At 44.0% G+C, this 20,418-nt stretch overlaps 2 protein-coding genes across 7 annotated transcripts in view; one reads left to right on the top strand and one right to left on the bottom strand.

Moving 5' to 3' along the window:
- TADA2A (transcriptional adaptor 2A) overlaps window positions 1-2,760 on the bottom strand; it is a 46,235-nt gene extending 43,475 nt beyond the window's left edge. For 2 of the 4 annotated variants that reach the window (XM_027516916.1, XM_027516919.1), the window contains exon 1: window positions 2,677-2,760. The gene's annotated coding sequence lies outside the window, so the exon portion shown is untranslated. Of the gene's footprint in view, window positions 1-2,614 lie in introns of all 4 variants that reach the window. The other 2 variants (XM_027516918.1, XM_027516917.1) reach the window with 2 other exon arrangements.
- A 120-nt stretch (window positions 2,761-2,880) lies between these two features.
- The window catches only part of ACACA (acetyl-CoA carboxylase alpha), a 286,691-nt gene continuing 269,153 nt past the window's right edge, over window positions 2,881-20,418 (top strand). For all 3 annotated transcript variants that reach the window (XM_027518132.1, XM_027518130.1, XM_027518129.1), the window contains exon 1: window positions 2,881-3,397. Coding sequence is in view for 2 of the 3 variants with exons in the window: in XM_027518130.1 (XP_027373931.1) it covers window positions 3,360-3,397 (38 nt within the window). In the remaining variant the exon portion in view is untranslated. The remainder of the gene's footprint in view (window positions 3,398-20,418) is intronic.

Below are 20,418 nucleotides of genomic sequence, written 5' to 3'. Positions count from 1 at the left end.
GGTTAAATATCAAGAGCCAGATAAATAATATACCATAGTACCTGGCCCATACTAAGTCCTCTATAAAGGCTACACAGTTCTAATAAACAACAACTGATTTTCTCTGCCTGGTATCACTTCTCTCCTTAGCCCTCCATCCTTTGGAAAACTGACTCTCCCACATCTCCTAAGGCTTTGGTGGGATTGTGAATCACAATACTCTATCCTCCACCTCCACAGCAGCTAAAGCAATCCAATCTGGTCTTACAGAAACCTGAATATTGAGTAAGATACACAAGGACAGAGGGTAGTTGGAGCTCAGTCATTCACTAGCTAAAGAATCTGGTCCATGAGATCTGGCCCTTCAAGATTCCCATCCCCAGGGGTGGCCTAACTGTTTAAGCTTTTTTTTTCCCCTCATTTCTCTATCTTTCCAATAATACTTTAATCTGAATGAACTTCTATTACTAGAAAACTTAGGAATCCTATCTATTACAACATACATTTTGTTCACTAATTTATTATTTGAACAAATTTTTTTTTCCTGTATTTATTTGATTGTGTTAGGTCTTAGTTGAGGCCTGTAGGATCTAGCTCCCTGACTAGGGATTGAACCTGGGCTCCCTGTATTGGGAGCGCAGAGTCTTAGCCATTGGACCTCTAGGGAAGTAGGTATGTACAATATACCAAGTCACATTTTTTAAAATAAATTTATGTATTTTAATTGGAGGCTAATTACTTTACAATATTGTATTGGTTTTGCCATGAATCTGCCATGGGTGTACACCTGTTCCCCATCCTGAACCCCCCTCCCACTTCTGTCCCCGTACCATCCCTCTGGGTCATCTCAGTGCACCAGCCCCAAGCATCCTGTATCCTGCATCGAACCTGGACTGGCCATTCGTTTCTTATGTGATATTATACATGTTTCAATGCCATTCTCCCAAATCATCCCACCCTCTCCCTCTCCCACAGAGTCTGAAGACATAAATGAACTCCTATTTCACACTAACCCAAAAAAAAAAAATCCCCCCTTTCTAATCTCCCATAGCCTTCTCTCTCTCTCTCTCTCTCTCTCTCTCTCTCTCTCTCTCTGTTTTCTTCAGCATTGTTTACATTCTCCTTTGTAAGAATTACTTCTGAATGCATATTTTTCCCACTTCTAAACTAACGAAAGCAGGGACCACATTAAATAACAAATTTGTATGTCTTAAAGTACTTGGTGCATATTGCCAAGCAGAAAGAATTCAATAAACACAAATGTAGTGGACAAATGAGGGCTTCCCAGGTGGCTCAATGGTTAAGAATCTGCCTGCTAATGTCAGAGATATGGGTTCAACTCTGCCACGACTTAGTAACTAAACAACAACAATGGACAAATAAGTATTAGTTCTACAAAAAGGTTAATTTATCTTTATTTCTCCGACAGTGACTTTTTTCACCTAACAGTTTTAGCTTAGAATAAGTCATCATTAAGTGTATACAAAGCTCAGATAACACTGTCAATGAACTTGTCTTTTTCAGGATGAGTCGGAGTGGTTCTCCCTCTGCTCTAGACCAGAAAAAATGAGTTTGAAGAAACACGAGTTCAGTAAGAAGTATTATGCACTCAGTAACAAAATAACGTGTTAGTTGCTCAGTCATGTCCGACTCTGCGACTCTGCCTGTAGCCCACCAGGTTACTCTGTCCATGGGATTTTCCAGGCAGGAATACTGGAGTGGGTTGCCATTCTCTTCTCCACCGGACCTTCCCCACCCAGGGACTGAACCCGGGTCTCCTGCATTGCAGCTAGATTCTTTACTGTCTGGGCCACAAATAGTGAACATTTATTGAAGTTTTCTCTTAAGCTAGACACTGTGGCACCACTGTATGTGGATTATCTGTGAATCCTTACAATCTTCTGAGGCATGGAGCTTTTTCAAGGAGGGAAAGAAGCCCTGAAAGATTATTTGCACAATATCTTACAGTTAGTGAACAGCAGCGTCACAACAGAGATTAATAGAGATAGTCAACTAAAGGATGTGTATAGCCTCATAAACGCTCCATGTTGTAAGCACAATATTGCAGTAAACAGAATATTCTTTCTCCACTCCATTCTTCTCACTGGAGACATTTCTGACGCTAACATTCACGAAAGGGTGGCTGCTACCTCCAAGTTAACATTTGCCAAAGTCCAAGAAGTTACTGGGAAGAGGAGGCAAGGTGCGTGAAGCAGAGGACAGGGGCAGACTTGGAAGAGATTCGCAGACAAGATTCGAAGCCTCACTTGGTCCCTCATTAATTATATGATCTTGGGCGTCATTTTACTGGAGACTCAGACAACCTCAGCTCTATAGATACGAAATGTCTACTTGGAAGGCCTATCTGAAAACAAGGGGTCACGTCAGTCCTTTGTTAACAACGGGATTTCGCGCTCCGCCACAGCAGCGACAGGAATGCCGAGGCGGGGACCCAGCGGACCGTTCAGGGGGCGGGGCGCGGCCCCAGGGCTCAGTCCCGGCCCGCGGCGCCCTCCCCCACCGCGCGGCGTGGCCCGTGCCTCACGCCCGCCCGCCTGCCCCTCTCGCCCCTGACGCCGCCGGGGCCCGCAGCCCGCCCGCAAACTGGCCGCCCCTCGCGGTCCCCGCCTCCCACCTAGTCCCGCGAGTGGGGCTCACGGCCGGCGGACAAGCTCCCCGGAGCACCTCGTGCCTCACCTCAGCGCGTTCCCCCTCCTCCGCGCCGAGGAAACGCCAGCCGTGCGCGCGCCCGAGCTTTGCGTGCGCGCTCCCTGCGGGCGGCGCAGGCGCGAGCGGGCCGCGCGCCCGCCGCCTCCGCCCAGTCCCCGCCCCGGCCGTCGAAGCCCCGTCGCGGGTGGCGCGCCTGCCGCCGCCGCCCCTGGCTCGGCCCCCGTCTGGGGCTCTCGCCGCGCGCCCGCCGCCGGCCTCTTGCAGAGAGGCCTGAGAGGCTGGGACTCTGAGCCGCCTGCCCGAGTTTTGAGTGGGACCAGTGATTACTTTTTCCTGAGGGCGTGTTGCTGGTCGCCGCGGACCGGCCGGTGCCTGGTGCCGCCGTTTTATCCGCTCCAGAGTGCGCTGAGCCGGAGCGGGCCAGTACTGCCCCGCTTTTGTGTTTTCTGACATTCCCACTCCCACCCTTGTTACCGCCTCGAAGGAGATCGAGGCTAAGCGCCTGGGCCCAAGGACGGCGAGCGGGGGTGGCCTCTCGAAGCCGTATCTTGCAGTGCCGCTGGTGGATTAATCAGACTGCCTGAATGGTTTAAGGGTACACGGGGTACGTTTGATTCAGATGCTCCTGGAACGTCGAAATTATCATCTTTGGAAAGAACCATCCCCTCTTTGGGCTTCAGGGGCCCAGATTGAGGCGCAATGATGAGAGGATGTGGTGGTCCACTCTGATGTCAATCTTGAGGGCTAGGTATGTCCCAACATCTCTTGTTACTACTACTAATTATTGTAATAGCTGCCATTTGTTGGGTATTTACTGCATGCCAGGTATTGTACAAAGGAGGTAGCAAACATGGTCTCATTTAATATTCAGAAACAACCTTGTGGGGTAGACACTCATTATTACCATCCCCATTTTCCAGATGAAAACCTTTAGACGCTGCCTTGTGAATAACTTGGGATTACATGCTAGATCATGTATGAAAGGGGATTCACACAGTTGCTGAGCTTAACCATTATGCTACTATATCTGTTTAAGTCTTTCATTCATAAATTTGCCCAACCTCTTATAGAATTCATTTACACTTTCTGCCAGCGTGGCCTCTTTATTCATTTTTTTTTTCTTTTAGTATCTGAGTAATACAAGTTCGTTCTGAAAAAAAAAAGATTTGCATGAGCAAAAATAATGTGAAAACCAGCTCACCCCATGTAATTTAACATTTTGCTATACACTCTTTTAGATATTTTTTATGCTTAATGTCAGTAAATATAGAATAGTTTTACATATGTTGTATCCTGAAAATCTGTTTATTCATTCATTAATCAAATATCTAATGAGAAGACACTGTTGTACATGCTGGGAATTCAGCAGTGAATCAGTTTCTGCCTCATATAATAATGGGGGAGATTGACAGTAAGCAATACATAAACTATATTACTATGTAATAGCTAATGCCCAATAATGTGGCAGGTTTTTAAAAAAATCAAGACAATGGGATAAGAGTGATGGGATGATGCTGTATTAGATGGGGCAGACAAAAAAGGCCTCTACATCATAAGCTGAAATCTAATCATTAATGAGGGAGGTAGCTGTGTGTATTTCTAGAGAGAAACTGTTCTGGGAGAAAAGAAATGGCAATTAAAATAGCCCTGATTGCTTGGCATCTTGGAGAAGAAGCTAGATATTAGAGAAAGAAGTTGGGAAATAGGCAGAAACCAGATCATGTATCTGGTAAGCCACGTTGGACTTTGGATTTTATTAGAATGTGACAGAATACCATGGAAGGGTTGAGAACAAAGGAATCATCAGATTTGTTTTAATTGCAGCCTTGGATTAGTGAAAGTGAAAGTTGCTCAGTCCTGTCTGACCCTTTGCGACCCCGTGGACTGTACAGTCGGTGGGATTCTCTAGGCCAGAATACTGCAGTGGGTAACCTTTCCCTTCTCCAGGGGATCTTCCCAACCCTGGGATTGAATCCAGGTCTCCTGCATTGCAGGCGGATTGTTTATCAGATTTGTTTTAAAAAGAATCACTAGCAGTTGTATGGAGAATAGATAGTGGAAGCATTAAAATTGCCCTTTCAATCATCCATTTTTAACAGTGTACTGGTGTTTCACCTACGCCTTTACAACCACTCACCTCCACAAACGGAAACTGGCATCAAACCTTTAGGACTTATCTTCATGTTTTTTTCTCCTAAACTGAAAGTTTTTGATACTGGCTAGGGCGTGTATCCAGATCTGGACGTCATCACTATCAACAAACTGATATGAGTCATCAGCGTTTTACCGTTGAAAAACAGTCCCACGTGATTCAGGGATCTATTCATTAGAAACATAGCATTCAAGCACCTGGAAATTACCCTTCCTCTTCAATTGATGTTAGGCCCTCATTAGAATTCTAAGCCCCAATTTAGCCATTGTGTTTAAGAAAGATGTGGAGAAATTAAAAATGCATAGTGAGGGGAAGGATAACAGTGATGAAAGCAGTGTTTTTCTCAGTTTCTGCCTTCAGTATTGCAGTGGCATCAGTTATAACATGAGGAACACAAATTTGGAGGAGAAATGAAAGATTCTGTTTCAGATCTGCTTTGCAACCTGCATATGGGAATGACATAAATAAGTCTGAAGCTAAGAGGAGAGACCAGGGCTAAAACGATTTAACTGTATTAGAACTGTTTCTTTGGATGTAGGTTTTCTTTGTAACCTCAGTACCCGGAAGAACTTCCTGGACAAATATTTGCAAAATGAGCAGGTAAAAGCAAACGCATGCATGAAGTCCTCAGGCAAAAGAAAGATTGTGTAAGGTAAAAAGAGGTGATGTCCAGTTTATGCTTTCACCAGAGGGCCACACACCTGAACATGACCTCTGAGTAGGGTGATAAGTCCCGATTTACTCAGAACAGTCCTGGTTTATACCTGTTATCCCCCTATAATTAGCGAGGTTGCATTTCCCTCTTAGAAGTGTCTCTGTACAGTAAATTATATGGTCACTCTTTGAAGAAGGCCCTTCAGGGTCCAATGTCTTTCTCTTTCTTTGTCATTATTGCCCCCATCTTACTCTTCATTCTCCCACCAGGTAGAAGCACCTCCTTTTGCCCCTAGGCACTACTTCCAAGTTTCCTTTGCTAAGGTACCTTCACTTCAACTTAGACTTCATTTCCTCAGGTACATCTCTTCTGCCCTCCCCAGGTCTGGATCGGGTATCCCTCTTGCATGCTTCCAGTGATCTGTGCTTAACCTGTGCTAGGAGAGACAACTCAGTACCTTGTTGCTCCCTCACTAAGCACTGTCTGTCAAGGAACCTGAAAAAAACAACTCTTGTCCTCTTAAAGACAGAAAGTTACATTAATAATATTAAGACCAGTCCCTGTTGAACTAATATTTTTATAAAGAGTGACCTTCAGGACAGACTAATAGCACCTTCTCCAAGCCCTTCCATTCTTCACTAACTAAGGAGGTTGACTTTTTTTTTTTTTTTAGGAGGTTGACTTTTGAACTCAAATCCCAACAAGGAAAATTCCATCCTCCCATCAGGCTCTGTAACGTGGCTACCATTGATTGAGTCCAAAATCTGCCCCAAACTCCTCTCCCACTACTTAATCGCAGTGGTTAGAATCCGAAGTGCAGTTGCTGAGCCTTCCTCTCTGTGAAAATGATAGTCATTTCTAGTTACTATGTCCTGAGTGCCGAAAGACTAGAAACTTGATCTCCTCTTTTATTTATTTTTCTTGTATCTAAGGTGGCTGTTTGTAGTGTGGTATACAAATAGATAAGAACAGAGCATCTAAAAATCTAGCCATGCTTTCCCCATTTCAACTTCCTTCCCTTTAAACTCAGATAATGCCAGTCAATGTAAATTAGCCAGAGATTTAGTTCCGGGAGCAGAGCTCTGTGCCAAATACAAGGTCTCTTAAAGACAAGGAGTTTTCTGTGATGCACTTAGTAGACAGGGCTCCACTCCACCAAAGGCCTGAGCCCAGGAATTGCAGCTCCTTAGGGCTCAGCTCTTTTGAGTTCACACACTAGGAGCCTAGCGTGCTGTAGTCCATGGGGTCACAAAGAGTTGGACGCAACTTAACAACTGAACAACAACAACAAAAAACTGACTCCACTATGGCCCAGCTCACGGCTGGTCCAGCCTCTTTGGCCTCTGTTGCTGCCTCTGCCATTCAGGAGCATTTCGATCCTCTTGTTTTCATTGGCTCCGTCCCTCCATAGCTTTCTCCTTTGATGGCCACCCTAGTCAAAGGAGTTAGCGAATATTAGTATTCCTTCTAGGAGGTTCCTAGATTGCTTTTATTTTTTTAATTAATTAATTTTAAAATTATTTATTTATTTTTGGCTGTGCTGGGTCTTGGTTACTTCGGGTGGATTTTCTGTTGCAGAGAGTGGAGGCTTCTGTTCGTTGCAGTACACAGGCTTAGTGCAGTGACTTCTGTGGTTGCGGAGCACAGGCTCTAGGGCTCAAAGGTTTCAATAGTTGTGGCACATGGGCTCAGTTGTTTCGTCGCGTGTGGGATCTTGCAGGACCAGGGATTGAACCTGTGTCCCTTGCCTTGACAGGCAGATTCTTAACCATTGGACCACCAGGGAGGTCCCTTTTTTTTTTAATTTACTTTTATTGAAGTATGGTAGAATTACAGTGTTGTGTTAATTACTGCTGTACAGCAAAGTGACTCAGTTACACATATATATACACATAAATACATTTTTTTTCATATTCTTTTCTATTACATTTTATCAGAGTATTGAATATAGTTCTCTCTGCTATACAGAAGGACCTTGTTATTTATCCATCCTATATATACTAATTTGCATCTGCTAATCCCAGACTCCCACTCTTATTCTTTTCCTCCCCACTCCCACTTCGCCACCGCCAGTGTATTCTCCGTGTCCCTGATTTAGGTTCATTTGCTAGACTGCTCTTCTCACTTGATCACCCTCAACCATGACCATTCTGTCAAGGAAGGATTGAAGTACCTTTGCTAATCTACTTAAAGAAATGTAAGGTCTGCATACTGTTGTTTCTCTACACAGTGGTGTATCTGGGGTGCTTCTGCATAAGTAAGGGTGCCCTAAAGTTTCCAGGTGGCGCTAGTGGTAAAGAACCCGCCTGCCAATGCAGGAGACATAAGAGACATGGTTTTAATCCCTGGGTTGGGAAGATCTCCTGGAGAAGGACATGGCAAACCTGCTCCAGTATTCTTGCCTGGAGAATCCCATGGACAGAGGAGCCTGGTGGGCTACACTCCATAGGGTCACACAGAGTCAGACACAACTGAAGTGACTTAGCACTCATGCAGAGATCTCAAAGGTGAGCAAGAAGGGGACAAGTTCTGCTAAAGGACCCCACTACAACCCATTCTTCAGATAAGTAAAAATGAGGCGCAGAGAGGTAAAACCTCTTACCCTAAGTCCTTCAGTTCCTAGGTAGTACAGCCAGAATTAAAATCATGTCTGTCCAAATGTAGCTAATAAACTCCCGCTGGCTATTCAAGCTGCAAAGTTAGCAAGTTTTAGGATTTTCATAATCCCAGGGCCATTAAGCCTGATTTTCATGAATCTAGCCCTTTGCTACCCATCTCTTCTGCTGCTTCCTCACCTCACTGACATTTTTAATTTTTGGCTATACTGTGTAGCATGTGGGATCTTAGTTCTCCTGTCAGGGATGGAACCTGGGCCCTGGCAGTGAGAGTGCCAAGTCCTAACCATTGGACTGGCAGGCAGTTCCCTCCCTGTCTTCTTTTTGATCTCTGTAATGCACAGGATGTCTCTTGGAACAGCAGGTCTGGGGTAGGATCTGAAAAGCTAGGTGAACCAGAAATGTCTTATTGCTGAATGACTCCTGTTTACCTGGAAAATTTTAAATGCCTACCAGGCAGCCTAGCTGCATGCCTTTCAGCCTGATGGACAAGGCCTCCACCTTTTGGCTTTCCAAACAGACTCCTAAAGTGTTCTGTGTAATTTGATGACAGGCAGTCTATACTCTTGCAACCAACAAGTACATGTTTGAAACATGAATTGTTAGAAACCAATTAATATAATTGAAAAGGTATGTAGTTTGAAAGAAGGCTTCAGGAAAGAAGCCTTTCCTGAATTTGAATCCTGTTCCACCCTTGACAACCTTCAAGCATTTAGGCAAATTATTACCTTTTTGTGCCTCTTTTCTCCTCATACATAAAACGAAAATAATACCTAATTTATAAGACTCTTATAAGGATATGATGGTGTATGTATAGTACCTAATTCATGGTGGGGGTCAAATAAATTATAATTGTGGTTTTAATTTTAATTCCAAAAGTGCTCCATAGTATGACCTTGGGACTTGCTTAGAAGTTATTTTAGGCTATGTTGGCTAGTGGTCAGCATTAGAATATTTTTGTTATTTGAATCAAGAACTATCTTCTGGAAACGTGTAGGTTTCTTAAACACTGAGCAATTAAACAGAATTTTCTTTTGCTGCATGCTTCTTTTTCTTTTAAAACAATTGAGTAATGAGTTTGGCTTTTTTAAGTCAAACCAGAATACTGGAGTGGGTAGCCTTTCCTTTCTCCAGGGAATCTTCCCAACCTAGGGATCGAACCCAGGTCTCTCGCACTGCGGGCAGATTCTTTCCCAGCTGAGCCACAAGGGAAGCCCAAGAATACTGAAGTGGTTAGCCTATCCCTTCTCCAGCAGATCTTCCCAACCCAGGAATCGAACCAGGGTCTCTTGCATTACAGGCGGATTCTTTACCAATTGAGCTATCAGGGAAGCCCTTTTATTCATTTATTTTGGCTGCACTGAGCCTTCGTTGTTGAATAGGCTTTCTCTAGTTGCGGAGAGCAGGGGCTACTCTCTAGTAGCGGTGTGCGGGCTTCTCACTGTGGTGGCTTCTCTGGTTGCAGAGCATGAGCCTTAGAGCTCACGGCCTTCAGTGGTTGTGTCACCTAGGCTGAGTAGTTGTGGCTCTCAGGCTCTAGAGTGCAGGCTCCATAGTTGCTGTGCACGGGCTCAGTTGCCCTGAGGCATGTGGAACCTTCCGGGACCAGGGATCGAACCCATGTCCCCTGCATTGGCAGGTGGATTCTTAACCACTGGACCACCAAGGAAGTCTCACTGCCTTCTTCTTTAGCATCTTCCTCACTGTACAAAACTAAAGAAGGTGTACGTTATCTTGCAGGTCATAGGGCAAGTGTATAGTTGCAATCAAGGATAGCTAATCAGGCTTACCTCAAATGCAGGACACACTCAGGAGCTCTGTCTCATTTAATTGATGTAAATAGTGTACAGACTTATGCATTACAAGCAATTAACTATAAAAATGTTCTATAGAGTACTACTGTAATCAAATAAAACTCACAAGGTTACTCTGATGCATATTTAATGATACATATAATTGTTATTGTGCTGCATGATAATTAAACCTTAAATGTTAAGCTGTTTACATAAATGGTCTAACCAGTTGTTTTTATGCAGCGAAACACATTATTTAGTGTTTGCTCACTTTATTAATTTTCTGGAATCTATAATCATGCCAAGGACAGCAGTTTTCCCTGAAGCACTTTACTATTAAATCATGCACTCATACACACACAAACATACTCTTCAAAATGACACAGCAGTATTGTCTCCCTACCTGACACTAAAAATAGGTACTTTGCAAGGTTCTTCGTGGGCTTCTCAGGTGGCACTCGTGGTAAAGAAGCCGCCTGCCAATGCAGGAGACCCAAGAGATGCGAGTTCAATCTCGGGATCGGGAAGATCCCCTGGAGTAGGAAATACGATTCTTGCCTGGAAAATTCCATGAACAGAGAAGCCTGATGGGCTACAGTCTGTGGGGTCATAAAGAGTCAGACACAACTTGGCACACACACACAGTGCAAGGCTCTTTGTATATACTTTCTCATTTCAGTCCTTAAAAATCTCTTAAGGGGAGCGCAGGGGCAGCCTCCAGTGATGCCTGCAGGCCGGCGGGGTCCCCTGTTCCAGGCCGGCTCACCTGCGCCCCCGCGGGGTCCGCGCTGCAGGAGAGATGCCCTCGCCCCTCCCGTGGCGCCCTCACCTGCCCGGCGACCTCTCGCCGTCGAGAAAAAAAAAAAAAAAAATCTCTTAAGGGAGGTGTTGTTACTCCCATTTTTACTGGTGCAGAAATTGATGCTCAGAGAATGGAAGCAGGCAGCGTAGTGGAGGTTCAGACTTCTGTTACCAGCCTCTAGACTTTATACGACCTCAGAAGGTAGTGCACCCCAGCAGAGATATGTCAAGTTTCTTTTTTTTTTTTTTTAGAAAATAGAATGGCTCTTTAGAAATATGGAATATGTACGCACGTCCAAAAGGAGAAGAAGTCAGCCTTCAAGAGGGAGGGATTAGTTAATAATGGAAGAACTGGAACCTGTTGAAGCTGATTTTCTTATGCCCATTCAAGGAAGAGAGTCTTAGCCAACAAATTTTAAGCATTTTATATATATGTGTGTGTATATATATGTGTGTGTATATATATGTGTGTATATATATATGTGTGTATATATATGTGTGTGTATATATATGTGTGTGTATATATGTGTGTGTATATATGTATGTGTACCTATATGTGTGTGTATATATGTGTGTGTGTGTATGTGTGTGTGTATATATATATATATATATATATATGGGCCTCCCAGGTGGCACTAGTGTAGAGAACCCACCTGCCAATGCAGGAGACTTAAGAGATGCAGGTTCGATCCCTGGGTGGGAAAGATCCCCTGGAGGAGGACATGGCAACCCATCCAGTATTCTTGCCTGGAGAATCACATGGACAGAGGAGCCTGGTAGACTACACAGTCCTTGGAGTTGCAGAAGAGTGACTGAGCGACTAAGCACACACACACACACACACACACACACGTAATAAAACAGGCTCTGCCCTTGAAAAGAAGCTCGGTGTCCAGTGGAGAGATGGGCAGCAGATAGTTACAATACAAGGTAATATGTGCTGTAACAGTGATGTGCTAGTACACTGAGGGCTCCGAGAAGAGATCGGCCAATTCTAGGGAGAATTAAGGGGTAGGTCTCTGGGAAGTGATGAGATAAGTCTTAGAGAAGAATGGGAAGGAAATTCCAAACGGATTAAATTACCCAAAGAAGCATGAGATAGCACGATCAGTTTGGTCTGTGTAATTGGAGTACAGAGAGCAAGAAAGGCGAGCCATTGACTGTGAAGCTGCATGGTGCACAGGGGTCAGACCAGAGCAGGCTTCAGATGTTACTCCAGAGGCTGTGGCAAGCCAGTAGGGTATTTTGAGTCGGGGAGTGGTAATAACTAATCTGGTTTTAGATCTAGCTCTCTGGCAGTGATGTGGACTAAAAGGTGGCAAAAGGAAAGACCAGGAATTTCAGAAGTCCAAGTAAGAGATGATGAGGGCTTGAACTAACATGGTTGGAATGGGGATGAGGAAAAGTAAATGGATTTAAGGTGTTTAAGAAGTAATGGAGGGGAATTCCATGGTGCTTCCATGGCTAGGTCTTTGTGCTCTCAGCTGCCATGGGCCCAAGTTTGATCCCTGGTTGGGAAACTAAAATCCTACCGGTCGAGTGTTGTGTCTAAAATAGTAATCGTTAATAGTAATAGTGTGGGGTGGGGAGGAGTAAGTTGGTAGGATTAAAGATGATTCTCAAATGTCCAACTCAGGTAACTGGTGGATGATGGCACTTCTAACCAAGAGAGGGACCATAGGGCAAACAGACACAAAGAGGGAAAGGGCAGGTTTGTTCTGTAAACTTTGAGTTTGAGGTGTTTGCAGCAATGGTACCCCACTCCAGTACCCTTGCCTGGAAAATCCCATGGACGGAGGAGCCTGGTAGGCTACAGTCCATGGGGTCGCAAAGAGTCCGACTGAGAAACTTCACTTTCACTTTTCACTCTTATGCATTGGAGAAGGAAATGGCAACCCACTCCAGTGTTCTTGCCTGGAGAATCCCAGGGACGGGGGAGCCTGGTGGGCTTCCGTCTATGGGGTCGCACAGAGTCGGACAGGACTGAAGTGACTTAGCAGCAGCAGGCTGTACAGGTGATGTTCAGTTGGCAGATTCTAAAGCTAAAAGAGAAGACTTCCCTGGTCATCCAGAGGTTAAGTATCTGTTTCCCAGTACAGGGAACATGGGTTCAATCCCTGATCCGGAAAGAATCCTCAAGCCTCAGAGCAACTACGCCTCTGTGCCACAACTACTATGCCAGTGCTCCAGAGCCCACTCGCGGCAACTACTGAAGCCCTTGTGCCTAGATCCTGTGCTCCGCAGCGGGAGGAGCCACTGCAATAAGTCTGCAACTGCAGCTAGCAAGTAGTCCCCGCTCTCTGCAGCTTGAGAAAACCCATGCCCAGGAACGAAAACTCAGTGCAACCAAAAATAAATTAAAAATAAAAAGCTGAAGGAGAGATCTGGGTCAGAGAGACAGATTAGGAAATCAGCACAAATCTGGGAATTTTGAAGTCATGGGAGAGGATGAGATTGTCTGAGCTCATTGAATAGAAAAAGAAAAGAAAGGTGAAGAGTAGAAACTTGAATGACAATGACAGGAAAGACACAGAGGAAGAGCCCTTAGTCTAGAAAAGAAGTAGATTGAAGAGAGAGAAGTGATAGTAAAGATGGGGAGTGGGAGGCAGTCAGCAGAGCATTAAGACCCTCTAGGCTCTAGGGACTTCCCTGGTGGTCCAGTGGTTAAGAATCCACCTTGCAATGAAGGGGACATGGATTTGATCCCTGGTCGGGGAACTTAGACCCCACATGCCTCAGGGCAACTAAGCCCAAGCCACAAATATCGAGTCCATGCCCTGCAGTGAAAGATCCCACATGACACAACTAAGACCCAACCCAGTCAAATTAATTAGTTAAGTATTAATTTTAAAAAGACCATATAAAAAAAAAAAAAATAAAAAAAATAAAAAAAAAAAAAAAAACAACAACAACAAAAAAAAAGACCATATAGGCTCTGCTGCTGCTAAGTCACTTCAGTCGTGTCCGACTCTGTGCGACCCCATAGACGGCAGCCCACCAGGCTTCCCTGTCCCTGGGATTCTCCAGGCAAGAACACTGGAGTGGGTTGCCATTTCCTTCTCCAATGCATGAAAGTGAAAAGTGAAAGTGTAAGTCACTCAGTCGTGTCTGACTCTTCGCAACCCCATGGATTGCAGCCCACCAGGCTCCTCCGCCCATGGGATTTTCCAGGCAAGAGTACTGGAGTGGGGTGCCATTGCCTTCTCCAATATAGGCTCTAAATAACTGAAAATATTGTGCTTCCCACATAATTTAAAACTATTGAGAGTTCCCTGGCAGCCCAGTGGTTAGGACTTAGTGCTTTCACTGCCGTGAACCAGAGTTCAATCCCTGCTCAGGAAACAGATCCTGCAAGCCACATGACATGGCCTAAATAAATAAATCTGTAAAAAAAAAAAAATGTATAAGCTTTAGGGACTTCCCTGGTGGTCCAGTGGCTAAGACTCCATGCTCCCAATGCAGGGGCCCACGTTTGATCAGGGAACTAGATCCCACGGGACACAGGTAAAAATCCCGAATGCCACAACTAAGACCAGGCACAGCTAATGAATAAATAAACAATATTTTAAAATATTGTAAGCTATAGAATAGGTGTAAGGGAAGTCCAACAAAGTTCTGGTTTGTCTATGGTGACCTCTTTGATTATATCCTCGCTATCTTTATTTCAGTGCCCTTGATCTGCTAGTGCCCTAAATACATGTTTATACACCTACTCAGTAATCTAACAGCATAGCACTGAGAATACATCAAAGTGGATCAGTCAATGATGCCAAGTACCACAGAGAAGTCAAAGATAAATGTGAAAATGTGCCCACTGGAACAAAAAGAAATAGTACCAATTATTCCAGCATATGAAGACTCCCATACTAGTGGAAGAGGAAAGTCCAGAAGTAAACCAAAATACATACAGGAATTAGTATATGCTAAAGATGGACTACTCAATAAATGGCACAGACAACTGGACAACCATCTGGGGTAAAACTAAATGTCAGTTTATCTCACACCAGGGTAAACTCCAAATGGATTACATATTTAAATAAAAATTAAAAACTGTAAAAGAAAATATGAGAAAACTCCTTTATAACCTTACTGTGGGGAAGGGAAATCTTTCTAACTATGACCCAGAATGTAGAAGGCATAAAAGGAGAGGTTAATAATTTAACCACACAACACTCAAAATTTCTGCAGAACGACATAACACTTTAAAGCAATGTCAACACATATATAGAAGATGGAAAAGAATGTTTGCAACTCATATCATAAAGAATAGTCCCCCTAATATAAGGAAATAGCTAAGAGATCAGCCACCCAAGACAAATATCAATGAAGATATAAATCGACAGGGCTTATGTGTTGTGATTAAGAGCATAGAGATTAAGGTCAATGACTTATATTGGAATCCCAGCTGTCTCCACTTATTCGCTCTGTGACCTTGGGCAAGTCTCAGATCATCGGTTTTCTATAAAATGCAGGTAATTGTAGCTACCTCAGAGGTTTAAGTGAGATGAAGGCCAGGCTAGTGACTCATGGTGATAGAAGGAAGGACACGGGAGATCTGGGTTCTAAATTTCTAGTATCTGGGATCCTTGAAATAAAGAGATTCAGGGAAGAGAAACCATTCAATTCCCATATGTCTCTTCTTCCATTAAGGGCAGTTATTAATATTTACTAAGCCCCTCTAAGTGTTAGACACAGCCCTAGGCCTAAGGATAGAAGATAAATGCAAGCAAGACAGACCTGGCCTTGGTCCTCAGTGTAGCTTACTTCTGTGAGAGAGGTGTCAGTCAAATGCCACAGAAATACATCATTACAAACAGATGCATACCATGAAGGAAATGGGGAACTTCCCTGGTGATTCAGTGGCTAAGACTCTGTGCTCCCAATGCAGGGGGCACGTTCAGTCCAGTTCAGGAAGCTAGATCCCACACGCTGCAATGAAAAGATCCTGCATGCCACAGCTATGGCCTGCACAGCTCCCCAGAAAGCAGGAGGGGGGGCAGAAAGTAGGAGAACTGGGTGGAGTTTGGGAGATCAAGGAGGGCTATATATATTTTTTTATGACTGCATTGCGAAACTTGTGAATCCCCCTAATATAAGGAAATAGATAAGAGATAAGCCACCCAAGAGAAATACCAATGAAGATTTAAATTGACAGGGCTCTGCCAAGTAGTACCCCAACCAGAGATTGAAGCTGAGCCACTACAGTGAAAGCGCCGAGTCCTAACCACTGGACCACCAGGGAAGTCTCAAGGGGGGCTCTATTAAGGAGATCCTATCAATCCATGAAATTAAAAGATGCTTGCTCCTTGGCAGAAAAGCTATGACAAACCTAGACAGCGTATTAAAAAGCAGAGACATCACCTTGCTGACAAAGGTCCATCTAGTCAAAGCTATGGTTTTCTAGTGGTAATGTATGGATGTGAGAGTTGGACCATAAAGAAGGCTGAGCACCGAAGAATTGATGCTTTTGAACTGTGCTGTTGGAGAAGACTCTTGAGAGTCCCTTGGACAGCAAGGAGATCCAACCAGTCAATCCTGAAGGAAATCAACCCTGAATATTCATTGGAAGGACTGATGCTGAAGCTGAAGATCCAGTACTTTGGCCACCTGATGTGAAGAGCCAACTCATTGGAAAAGACCCTGATGCTAGGAAAGACTGAGGGCAGAAGGAGAAGGGGGAAACAGAGGATGAGATGGTTGGATGGTATCACCGACTCAATGGACATGAGTTTGAGCAAACTCCAGGAGACGGTAGAGGACAGGGAAGCCTGGCATGCTGCAGTCCATGGGGTTGCAGAGAGTCAGATGCGACTTAGCAACTGAGCAATCAATCCAATATCTGAAATTTGACTAGGTGTTGAATAGGCAAATAGTAAAGAAGGGGAAGGTGAGATGAGGAAGTGGAAACAGTGTTCCAGGCAGAGGGGACAGTGGGGACCCTAAGGGAAGGAAGAAGGCAGCTAGTCCACTGTGGCTGTAGCTGGAGTAAAGGAATGAGTGAGGGGAGATGAGACTGGACAAGGGGGCAGACTGGACAATGGATGGCCTTGACAGTCTTAAAATGTAATCTTTCTTACGGTGGCCTAGTTGATTAACATTGGCAGTCAACAGTATTAAGGATTTGGAGTTTTCCTGAAAGCAGTGGAAAGTCCCTAGATGTTTTTTAGCTGAAGTGCAGCAAGATCTAATTTGCACTGTGGATAGCGTACTCTGGCTGCAGGGTGGACCTGTGTTAAAGTTGAAGAGACACGTGAGAGTGGCCTTGGGAAGGCCGTGGTGGTTCAGACCCGTGAGATGCTCCCTAGCCTACCTGTTCCCTCGTGTTACTTTAGCAGAAGACAAGCTTTTATTCTTACATAGTAGATCTGCATTGTGTGTTACCTATTATTATTATCTTCAGTGAGAGATGTGCTCAGTCACTCAGTCATCCCGACTCTTTGAGGCCCCATGGGCTGTAGCCTGCCAGCCTCCTCTGCCCATGGAATTTTCCAGGGAAGAGTACTGGAGTGGGGTGCTATTCTCTACTCCGAGGAATCTTCTCAACCCAGGGATGGAACCTGCGTCTCTTGCGTCTCCTGCATTCGCAGGCGGATTCTTTACCACTAGAACCACCTGGGAAGCTCTCATGTTAGAGGTAAAAGGCTTAAAATTAATCCACTAGGAAGAACAAGCACGTTGGAGTGATTTCATGGGAAGTATAGCCCCGAGAAACGTGATTTTCTTTTAGATCGGAAGAAGAGAGCTAAAAGGGTAAACAGTGGTGATTTCACAACAGAGAGAAGACCAGAGAGAATTCTCTAATGTCATGTTGCTTTGGCACATAGGCTGTCTGTTCTGCCAAAGTTCACCTTCTCCATGCTTAGACAAATAAAAATGTTAGGCAAAGGTACTTTATGGCTCACTCTGGGAGCTCAGTGCTTTTTAGTGTGAAATAGGCCCAGGAGTTTAGATATTGCTGCAGGTTGCATTTCTTTTCAATACCATGGAGTCGTTATAAATGCCTAGGAAAGCAATATCTGAATAAATCACTCTGGAATTGAACCTGTGTATTGCTTAGCTGGTTTAATTTCAGAATAAGACAATGGCAGATACTAGTAGTTTTTTGAGAGATGCCCTTTTCTTTGGCTGCTGTTAAGAACTGAATAGAGTTGAGGCAGGCTGATGACCCAGCTGCCTTATTTTGTCACGGATATGCTGGCAAAGCAGAGTCCTTCAAGGTGGGAATTCTTGAAGTCCTTCCAAGGAATATGCTCAGTTTTGTGGGACTTCAAAACATAAGCATCAGTAGCTTAAAAAAATTTTTTTTAATTAAAAAAATTTATTTTATATTGGAGTATAGCTGGTTAACACTGTTGTGATGGTTTCAGGTGGACAGCAGATGGACTCAGCCATACATATACATGTATCCATTCTCTCCCAAACTCCCCTGCCATCCAGGCTGCCACCTAACACATTGAGCAGAGTTCCATGTGCTATGCAGGAGGTTCTTGTTGGTTATCCATTTTAAATATAGCAATGTGTACACTTCCATCCCAAACTCCCTAACTATCCCTTCCTCCCGGCCTTCCCCCTGGTGACCGTAAGTCTGTTCTCTAGGTCTGTGAGCCTGTTTCTGGTTTGTTAATAAGTTCATTTGTTTCATTTCTTTTTAGATTCCGCATATAAAGGAGGTCATGTGCTATGATATTTCCCTTTCTCTGTCTGACTTAATTCACTCAGAATGACAATCTCTATGTCCATCCATGTTGCTGCGAACCAATAGCTTTTTAAATGCAGAAGTAAAAATGGAAACAGAATCTTGGAGCCAAATGGGACTCCCAGAGCTCCAGAGCCTGACAGGTGTTTATTTATTAATATGTGTAACTCTGCCTGGAGGGTTGTTTTATATTAGGAATATACTTTTGATTATACCATGTTTCACAGTCAGAGGATTAGTATCCCGAAATACAGCCAGAAATACAGGACTTCTATGACTCAGTTAAAAAAACATCAACACAACAGAAGAAAAAGGAGAGGATATAAGCAAGCAAGAGGAAACCTGAAGGCAAGTAAATACATAGAAAGATGCTCAACCTCACCGTTAAGCAGACAAATGCACGTAGGAGCAATAAGAGACTACAGTCATCCATTGGCAAAAATGTTTAAGTCTGAGATTTCCAAATTAGGGAGGAGCTGGAACTAACTCTCACATTCATACATGACTACTAGAAAAATCATAGCTTTGACTATATGGTTCTTTGTCAGCAAAGTGATGTCTCTGCTTTTTAACATGCTAAGTTTGTCATAGCTTTTCTTCCAAGGAGCAAGCGACTTTTAAAATTTCATGGCTGGAGTCACTGTCTGCAGTGATTTTGGAGCCCAGGAAAATAAAATCTGTCACTATTTCTGCTTTTCCCCCTCTGTTTGCATTGATGTGATGGGACTGGATGTTATGATCTTAGTTTTTTGAATGTTCAGTTTTAAGCCAGATTTTTCACTCCCCTCTTTCACCCTCATCAAGAGGCTCTTCAGATCCTCTTCACTTTCTGCCATTAGCGTGATATCATTTGCATATCTGAGGTTGTATGATCATCTATGCCCTCTGCTCTTTTCAGAGGATGACATTAGCAGCTTTAACCACCGGATGGCGCACATTCATAAGTCTGGTCAAAGTGTTAGCGGCTCAGTCATGTCGAACTCTGTGACCCCATGGACTGAAGCTCACCAGCCTCCTCTGTCCATAGAATTCTCCAGGCAAGAATACTGGAGTGGGTAGTACAGACCAAGGTACAGCAGGTAAAAGAGGATCAGCCGTGAAAAGTCTTCTGGAGACTGAAACTCATGTACTATAGACATGGAATCCAATTCCCTAGCAGTGCAAATTAAGAGAAATGTTTAATATTGGATGACACAGAAAAAGGGAAAGGAAAAAGAAAAGTGTTGGAAGAAGGAGCAGGAAAAGAAAGAGACAAAGGAGCATTGAGATAGAAGACTGTGAGTCTAGGAACTTTTCTGGTATTCTGGTGACTAAGACTCTGTGCTCCCAGTACAGGGGACCCAGGTTCAAGCCCTGGTCAGGGAATTAGATCCCACATGCTGAAGCTAAGAGTTCACATGCCACAACTAAAGACCCCGTGTGCTGTAACTAAGACCCAGCACAGCAAAATAAATGAGTAAAAATAAATATTTTTAAGAATATATATATATTTTTTTAAAGATTGTAAGTCTAGAGAGATGAATTCAAGTGTGAAACCAACAGTTGCAGGTTGGGCCCTCATTGGTTTGCATCCACCTGGTGACCAATAGCAAGTTTGATGTAAAAGTAAAGGTTACCTCATTTTCTTCTGTTAATAAAAAGTCACTTATGCCACCCTCAGCTATCCATTTAGTGGTGTGGCATTGTCAACAATTTTTTCGAATGTGTACTATGATCATGGTGCTTTGTTGGTTACCAGGTAATACAGAGACGTACAAGTTAACATGAGGTTTCCCAGGTGGCTCAGTAGTAAAGAATCCTCCTGGCATTGCAGGAGATGCATGTTCAATCCCTGGGTTGAGAAGATCCCCTGGAGAAGGAAATGGCTACCCACTCCAGTATTCTTCCCTGGGAAATCCCATGGGCAGAGAAGCCTGGCAGGATACAGTGCTTAGAGTTGCAGAAGAGTCGGACAGGACTTAGTGACTAACAGCAACAGGTTAATACAAACACAACAGGCTTCAAACAGAAGAACTGGGAAGTATGTATCAAAGGATAAAGAGCGGCCCAACAAAGCA

Source organism: Bos indicus x Bos taurus, chromosome 19, assembly GCF_003369695.1.
Source record: "Bos indicus x Bos taurus breed Angus x Brahman F1 hybrid chromosome 19, Bos_hybrid_MaternalHap_v2.0, whole genome shotgun sequence".
In the NCBI taxonomy this organism is placed as follows: domain Eukaryota; kingdom Metazoa; phylum Chordata; class Mammalia; order Artiodactyla; family Bovidae; genus Bos; species Bos indicus x Bos taurus.
This window is presented reverse-complemented; position numbering and strand designations above follow the sequence as displayed.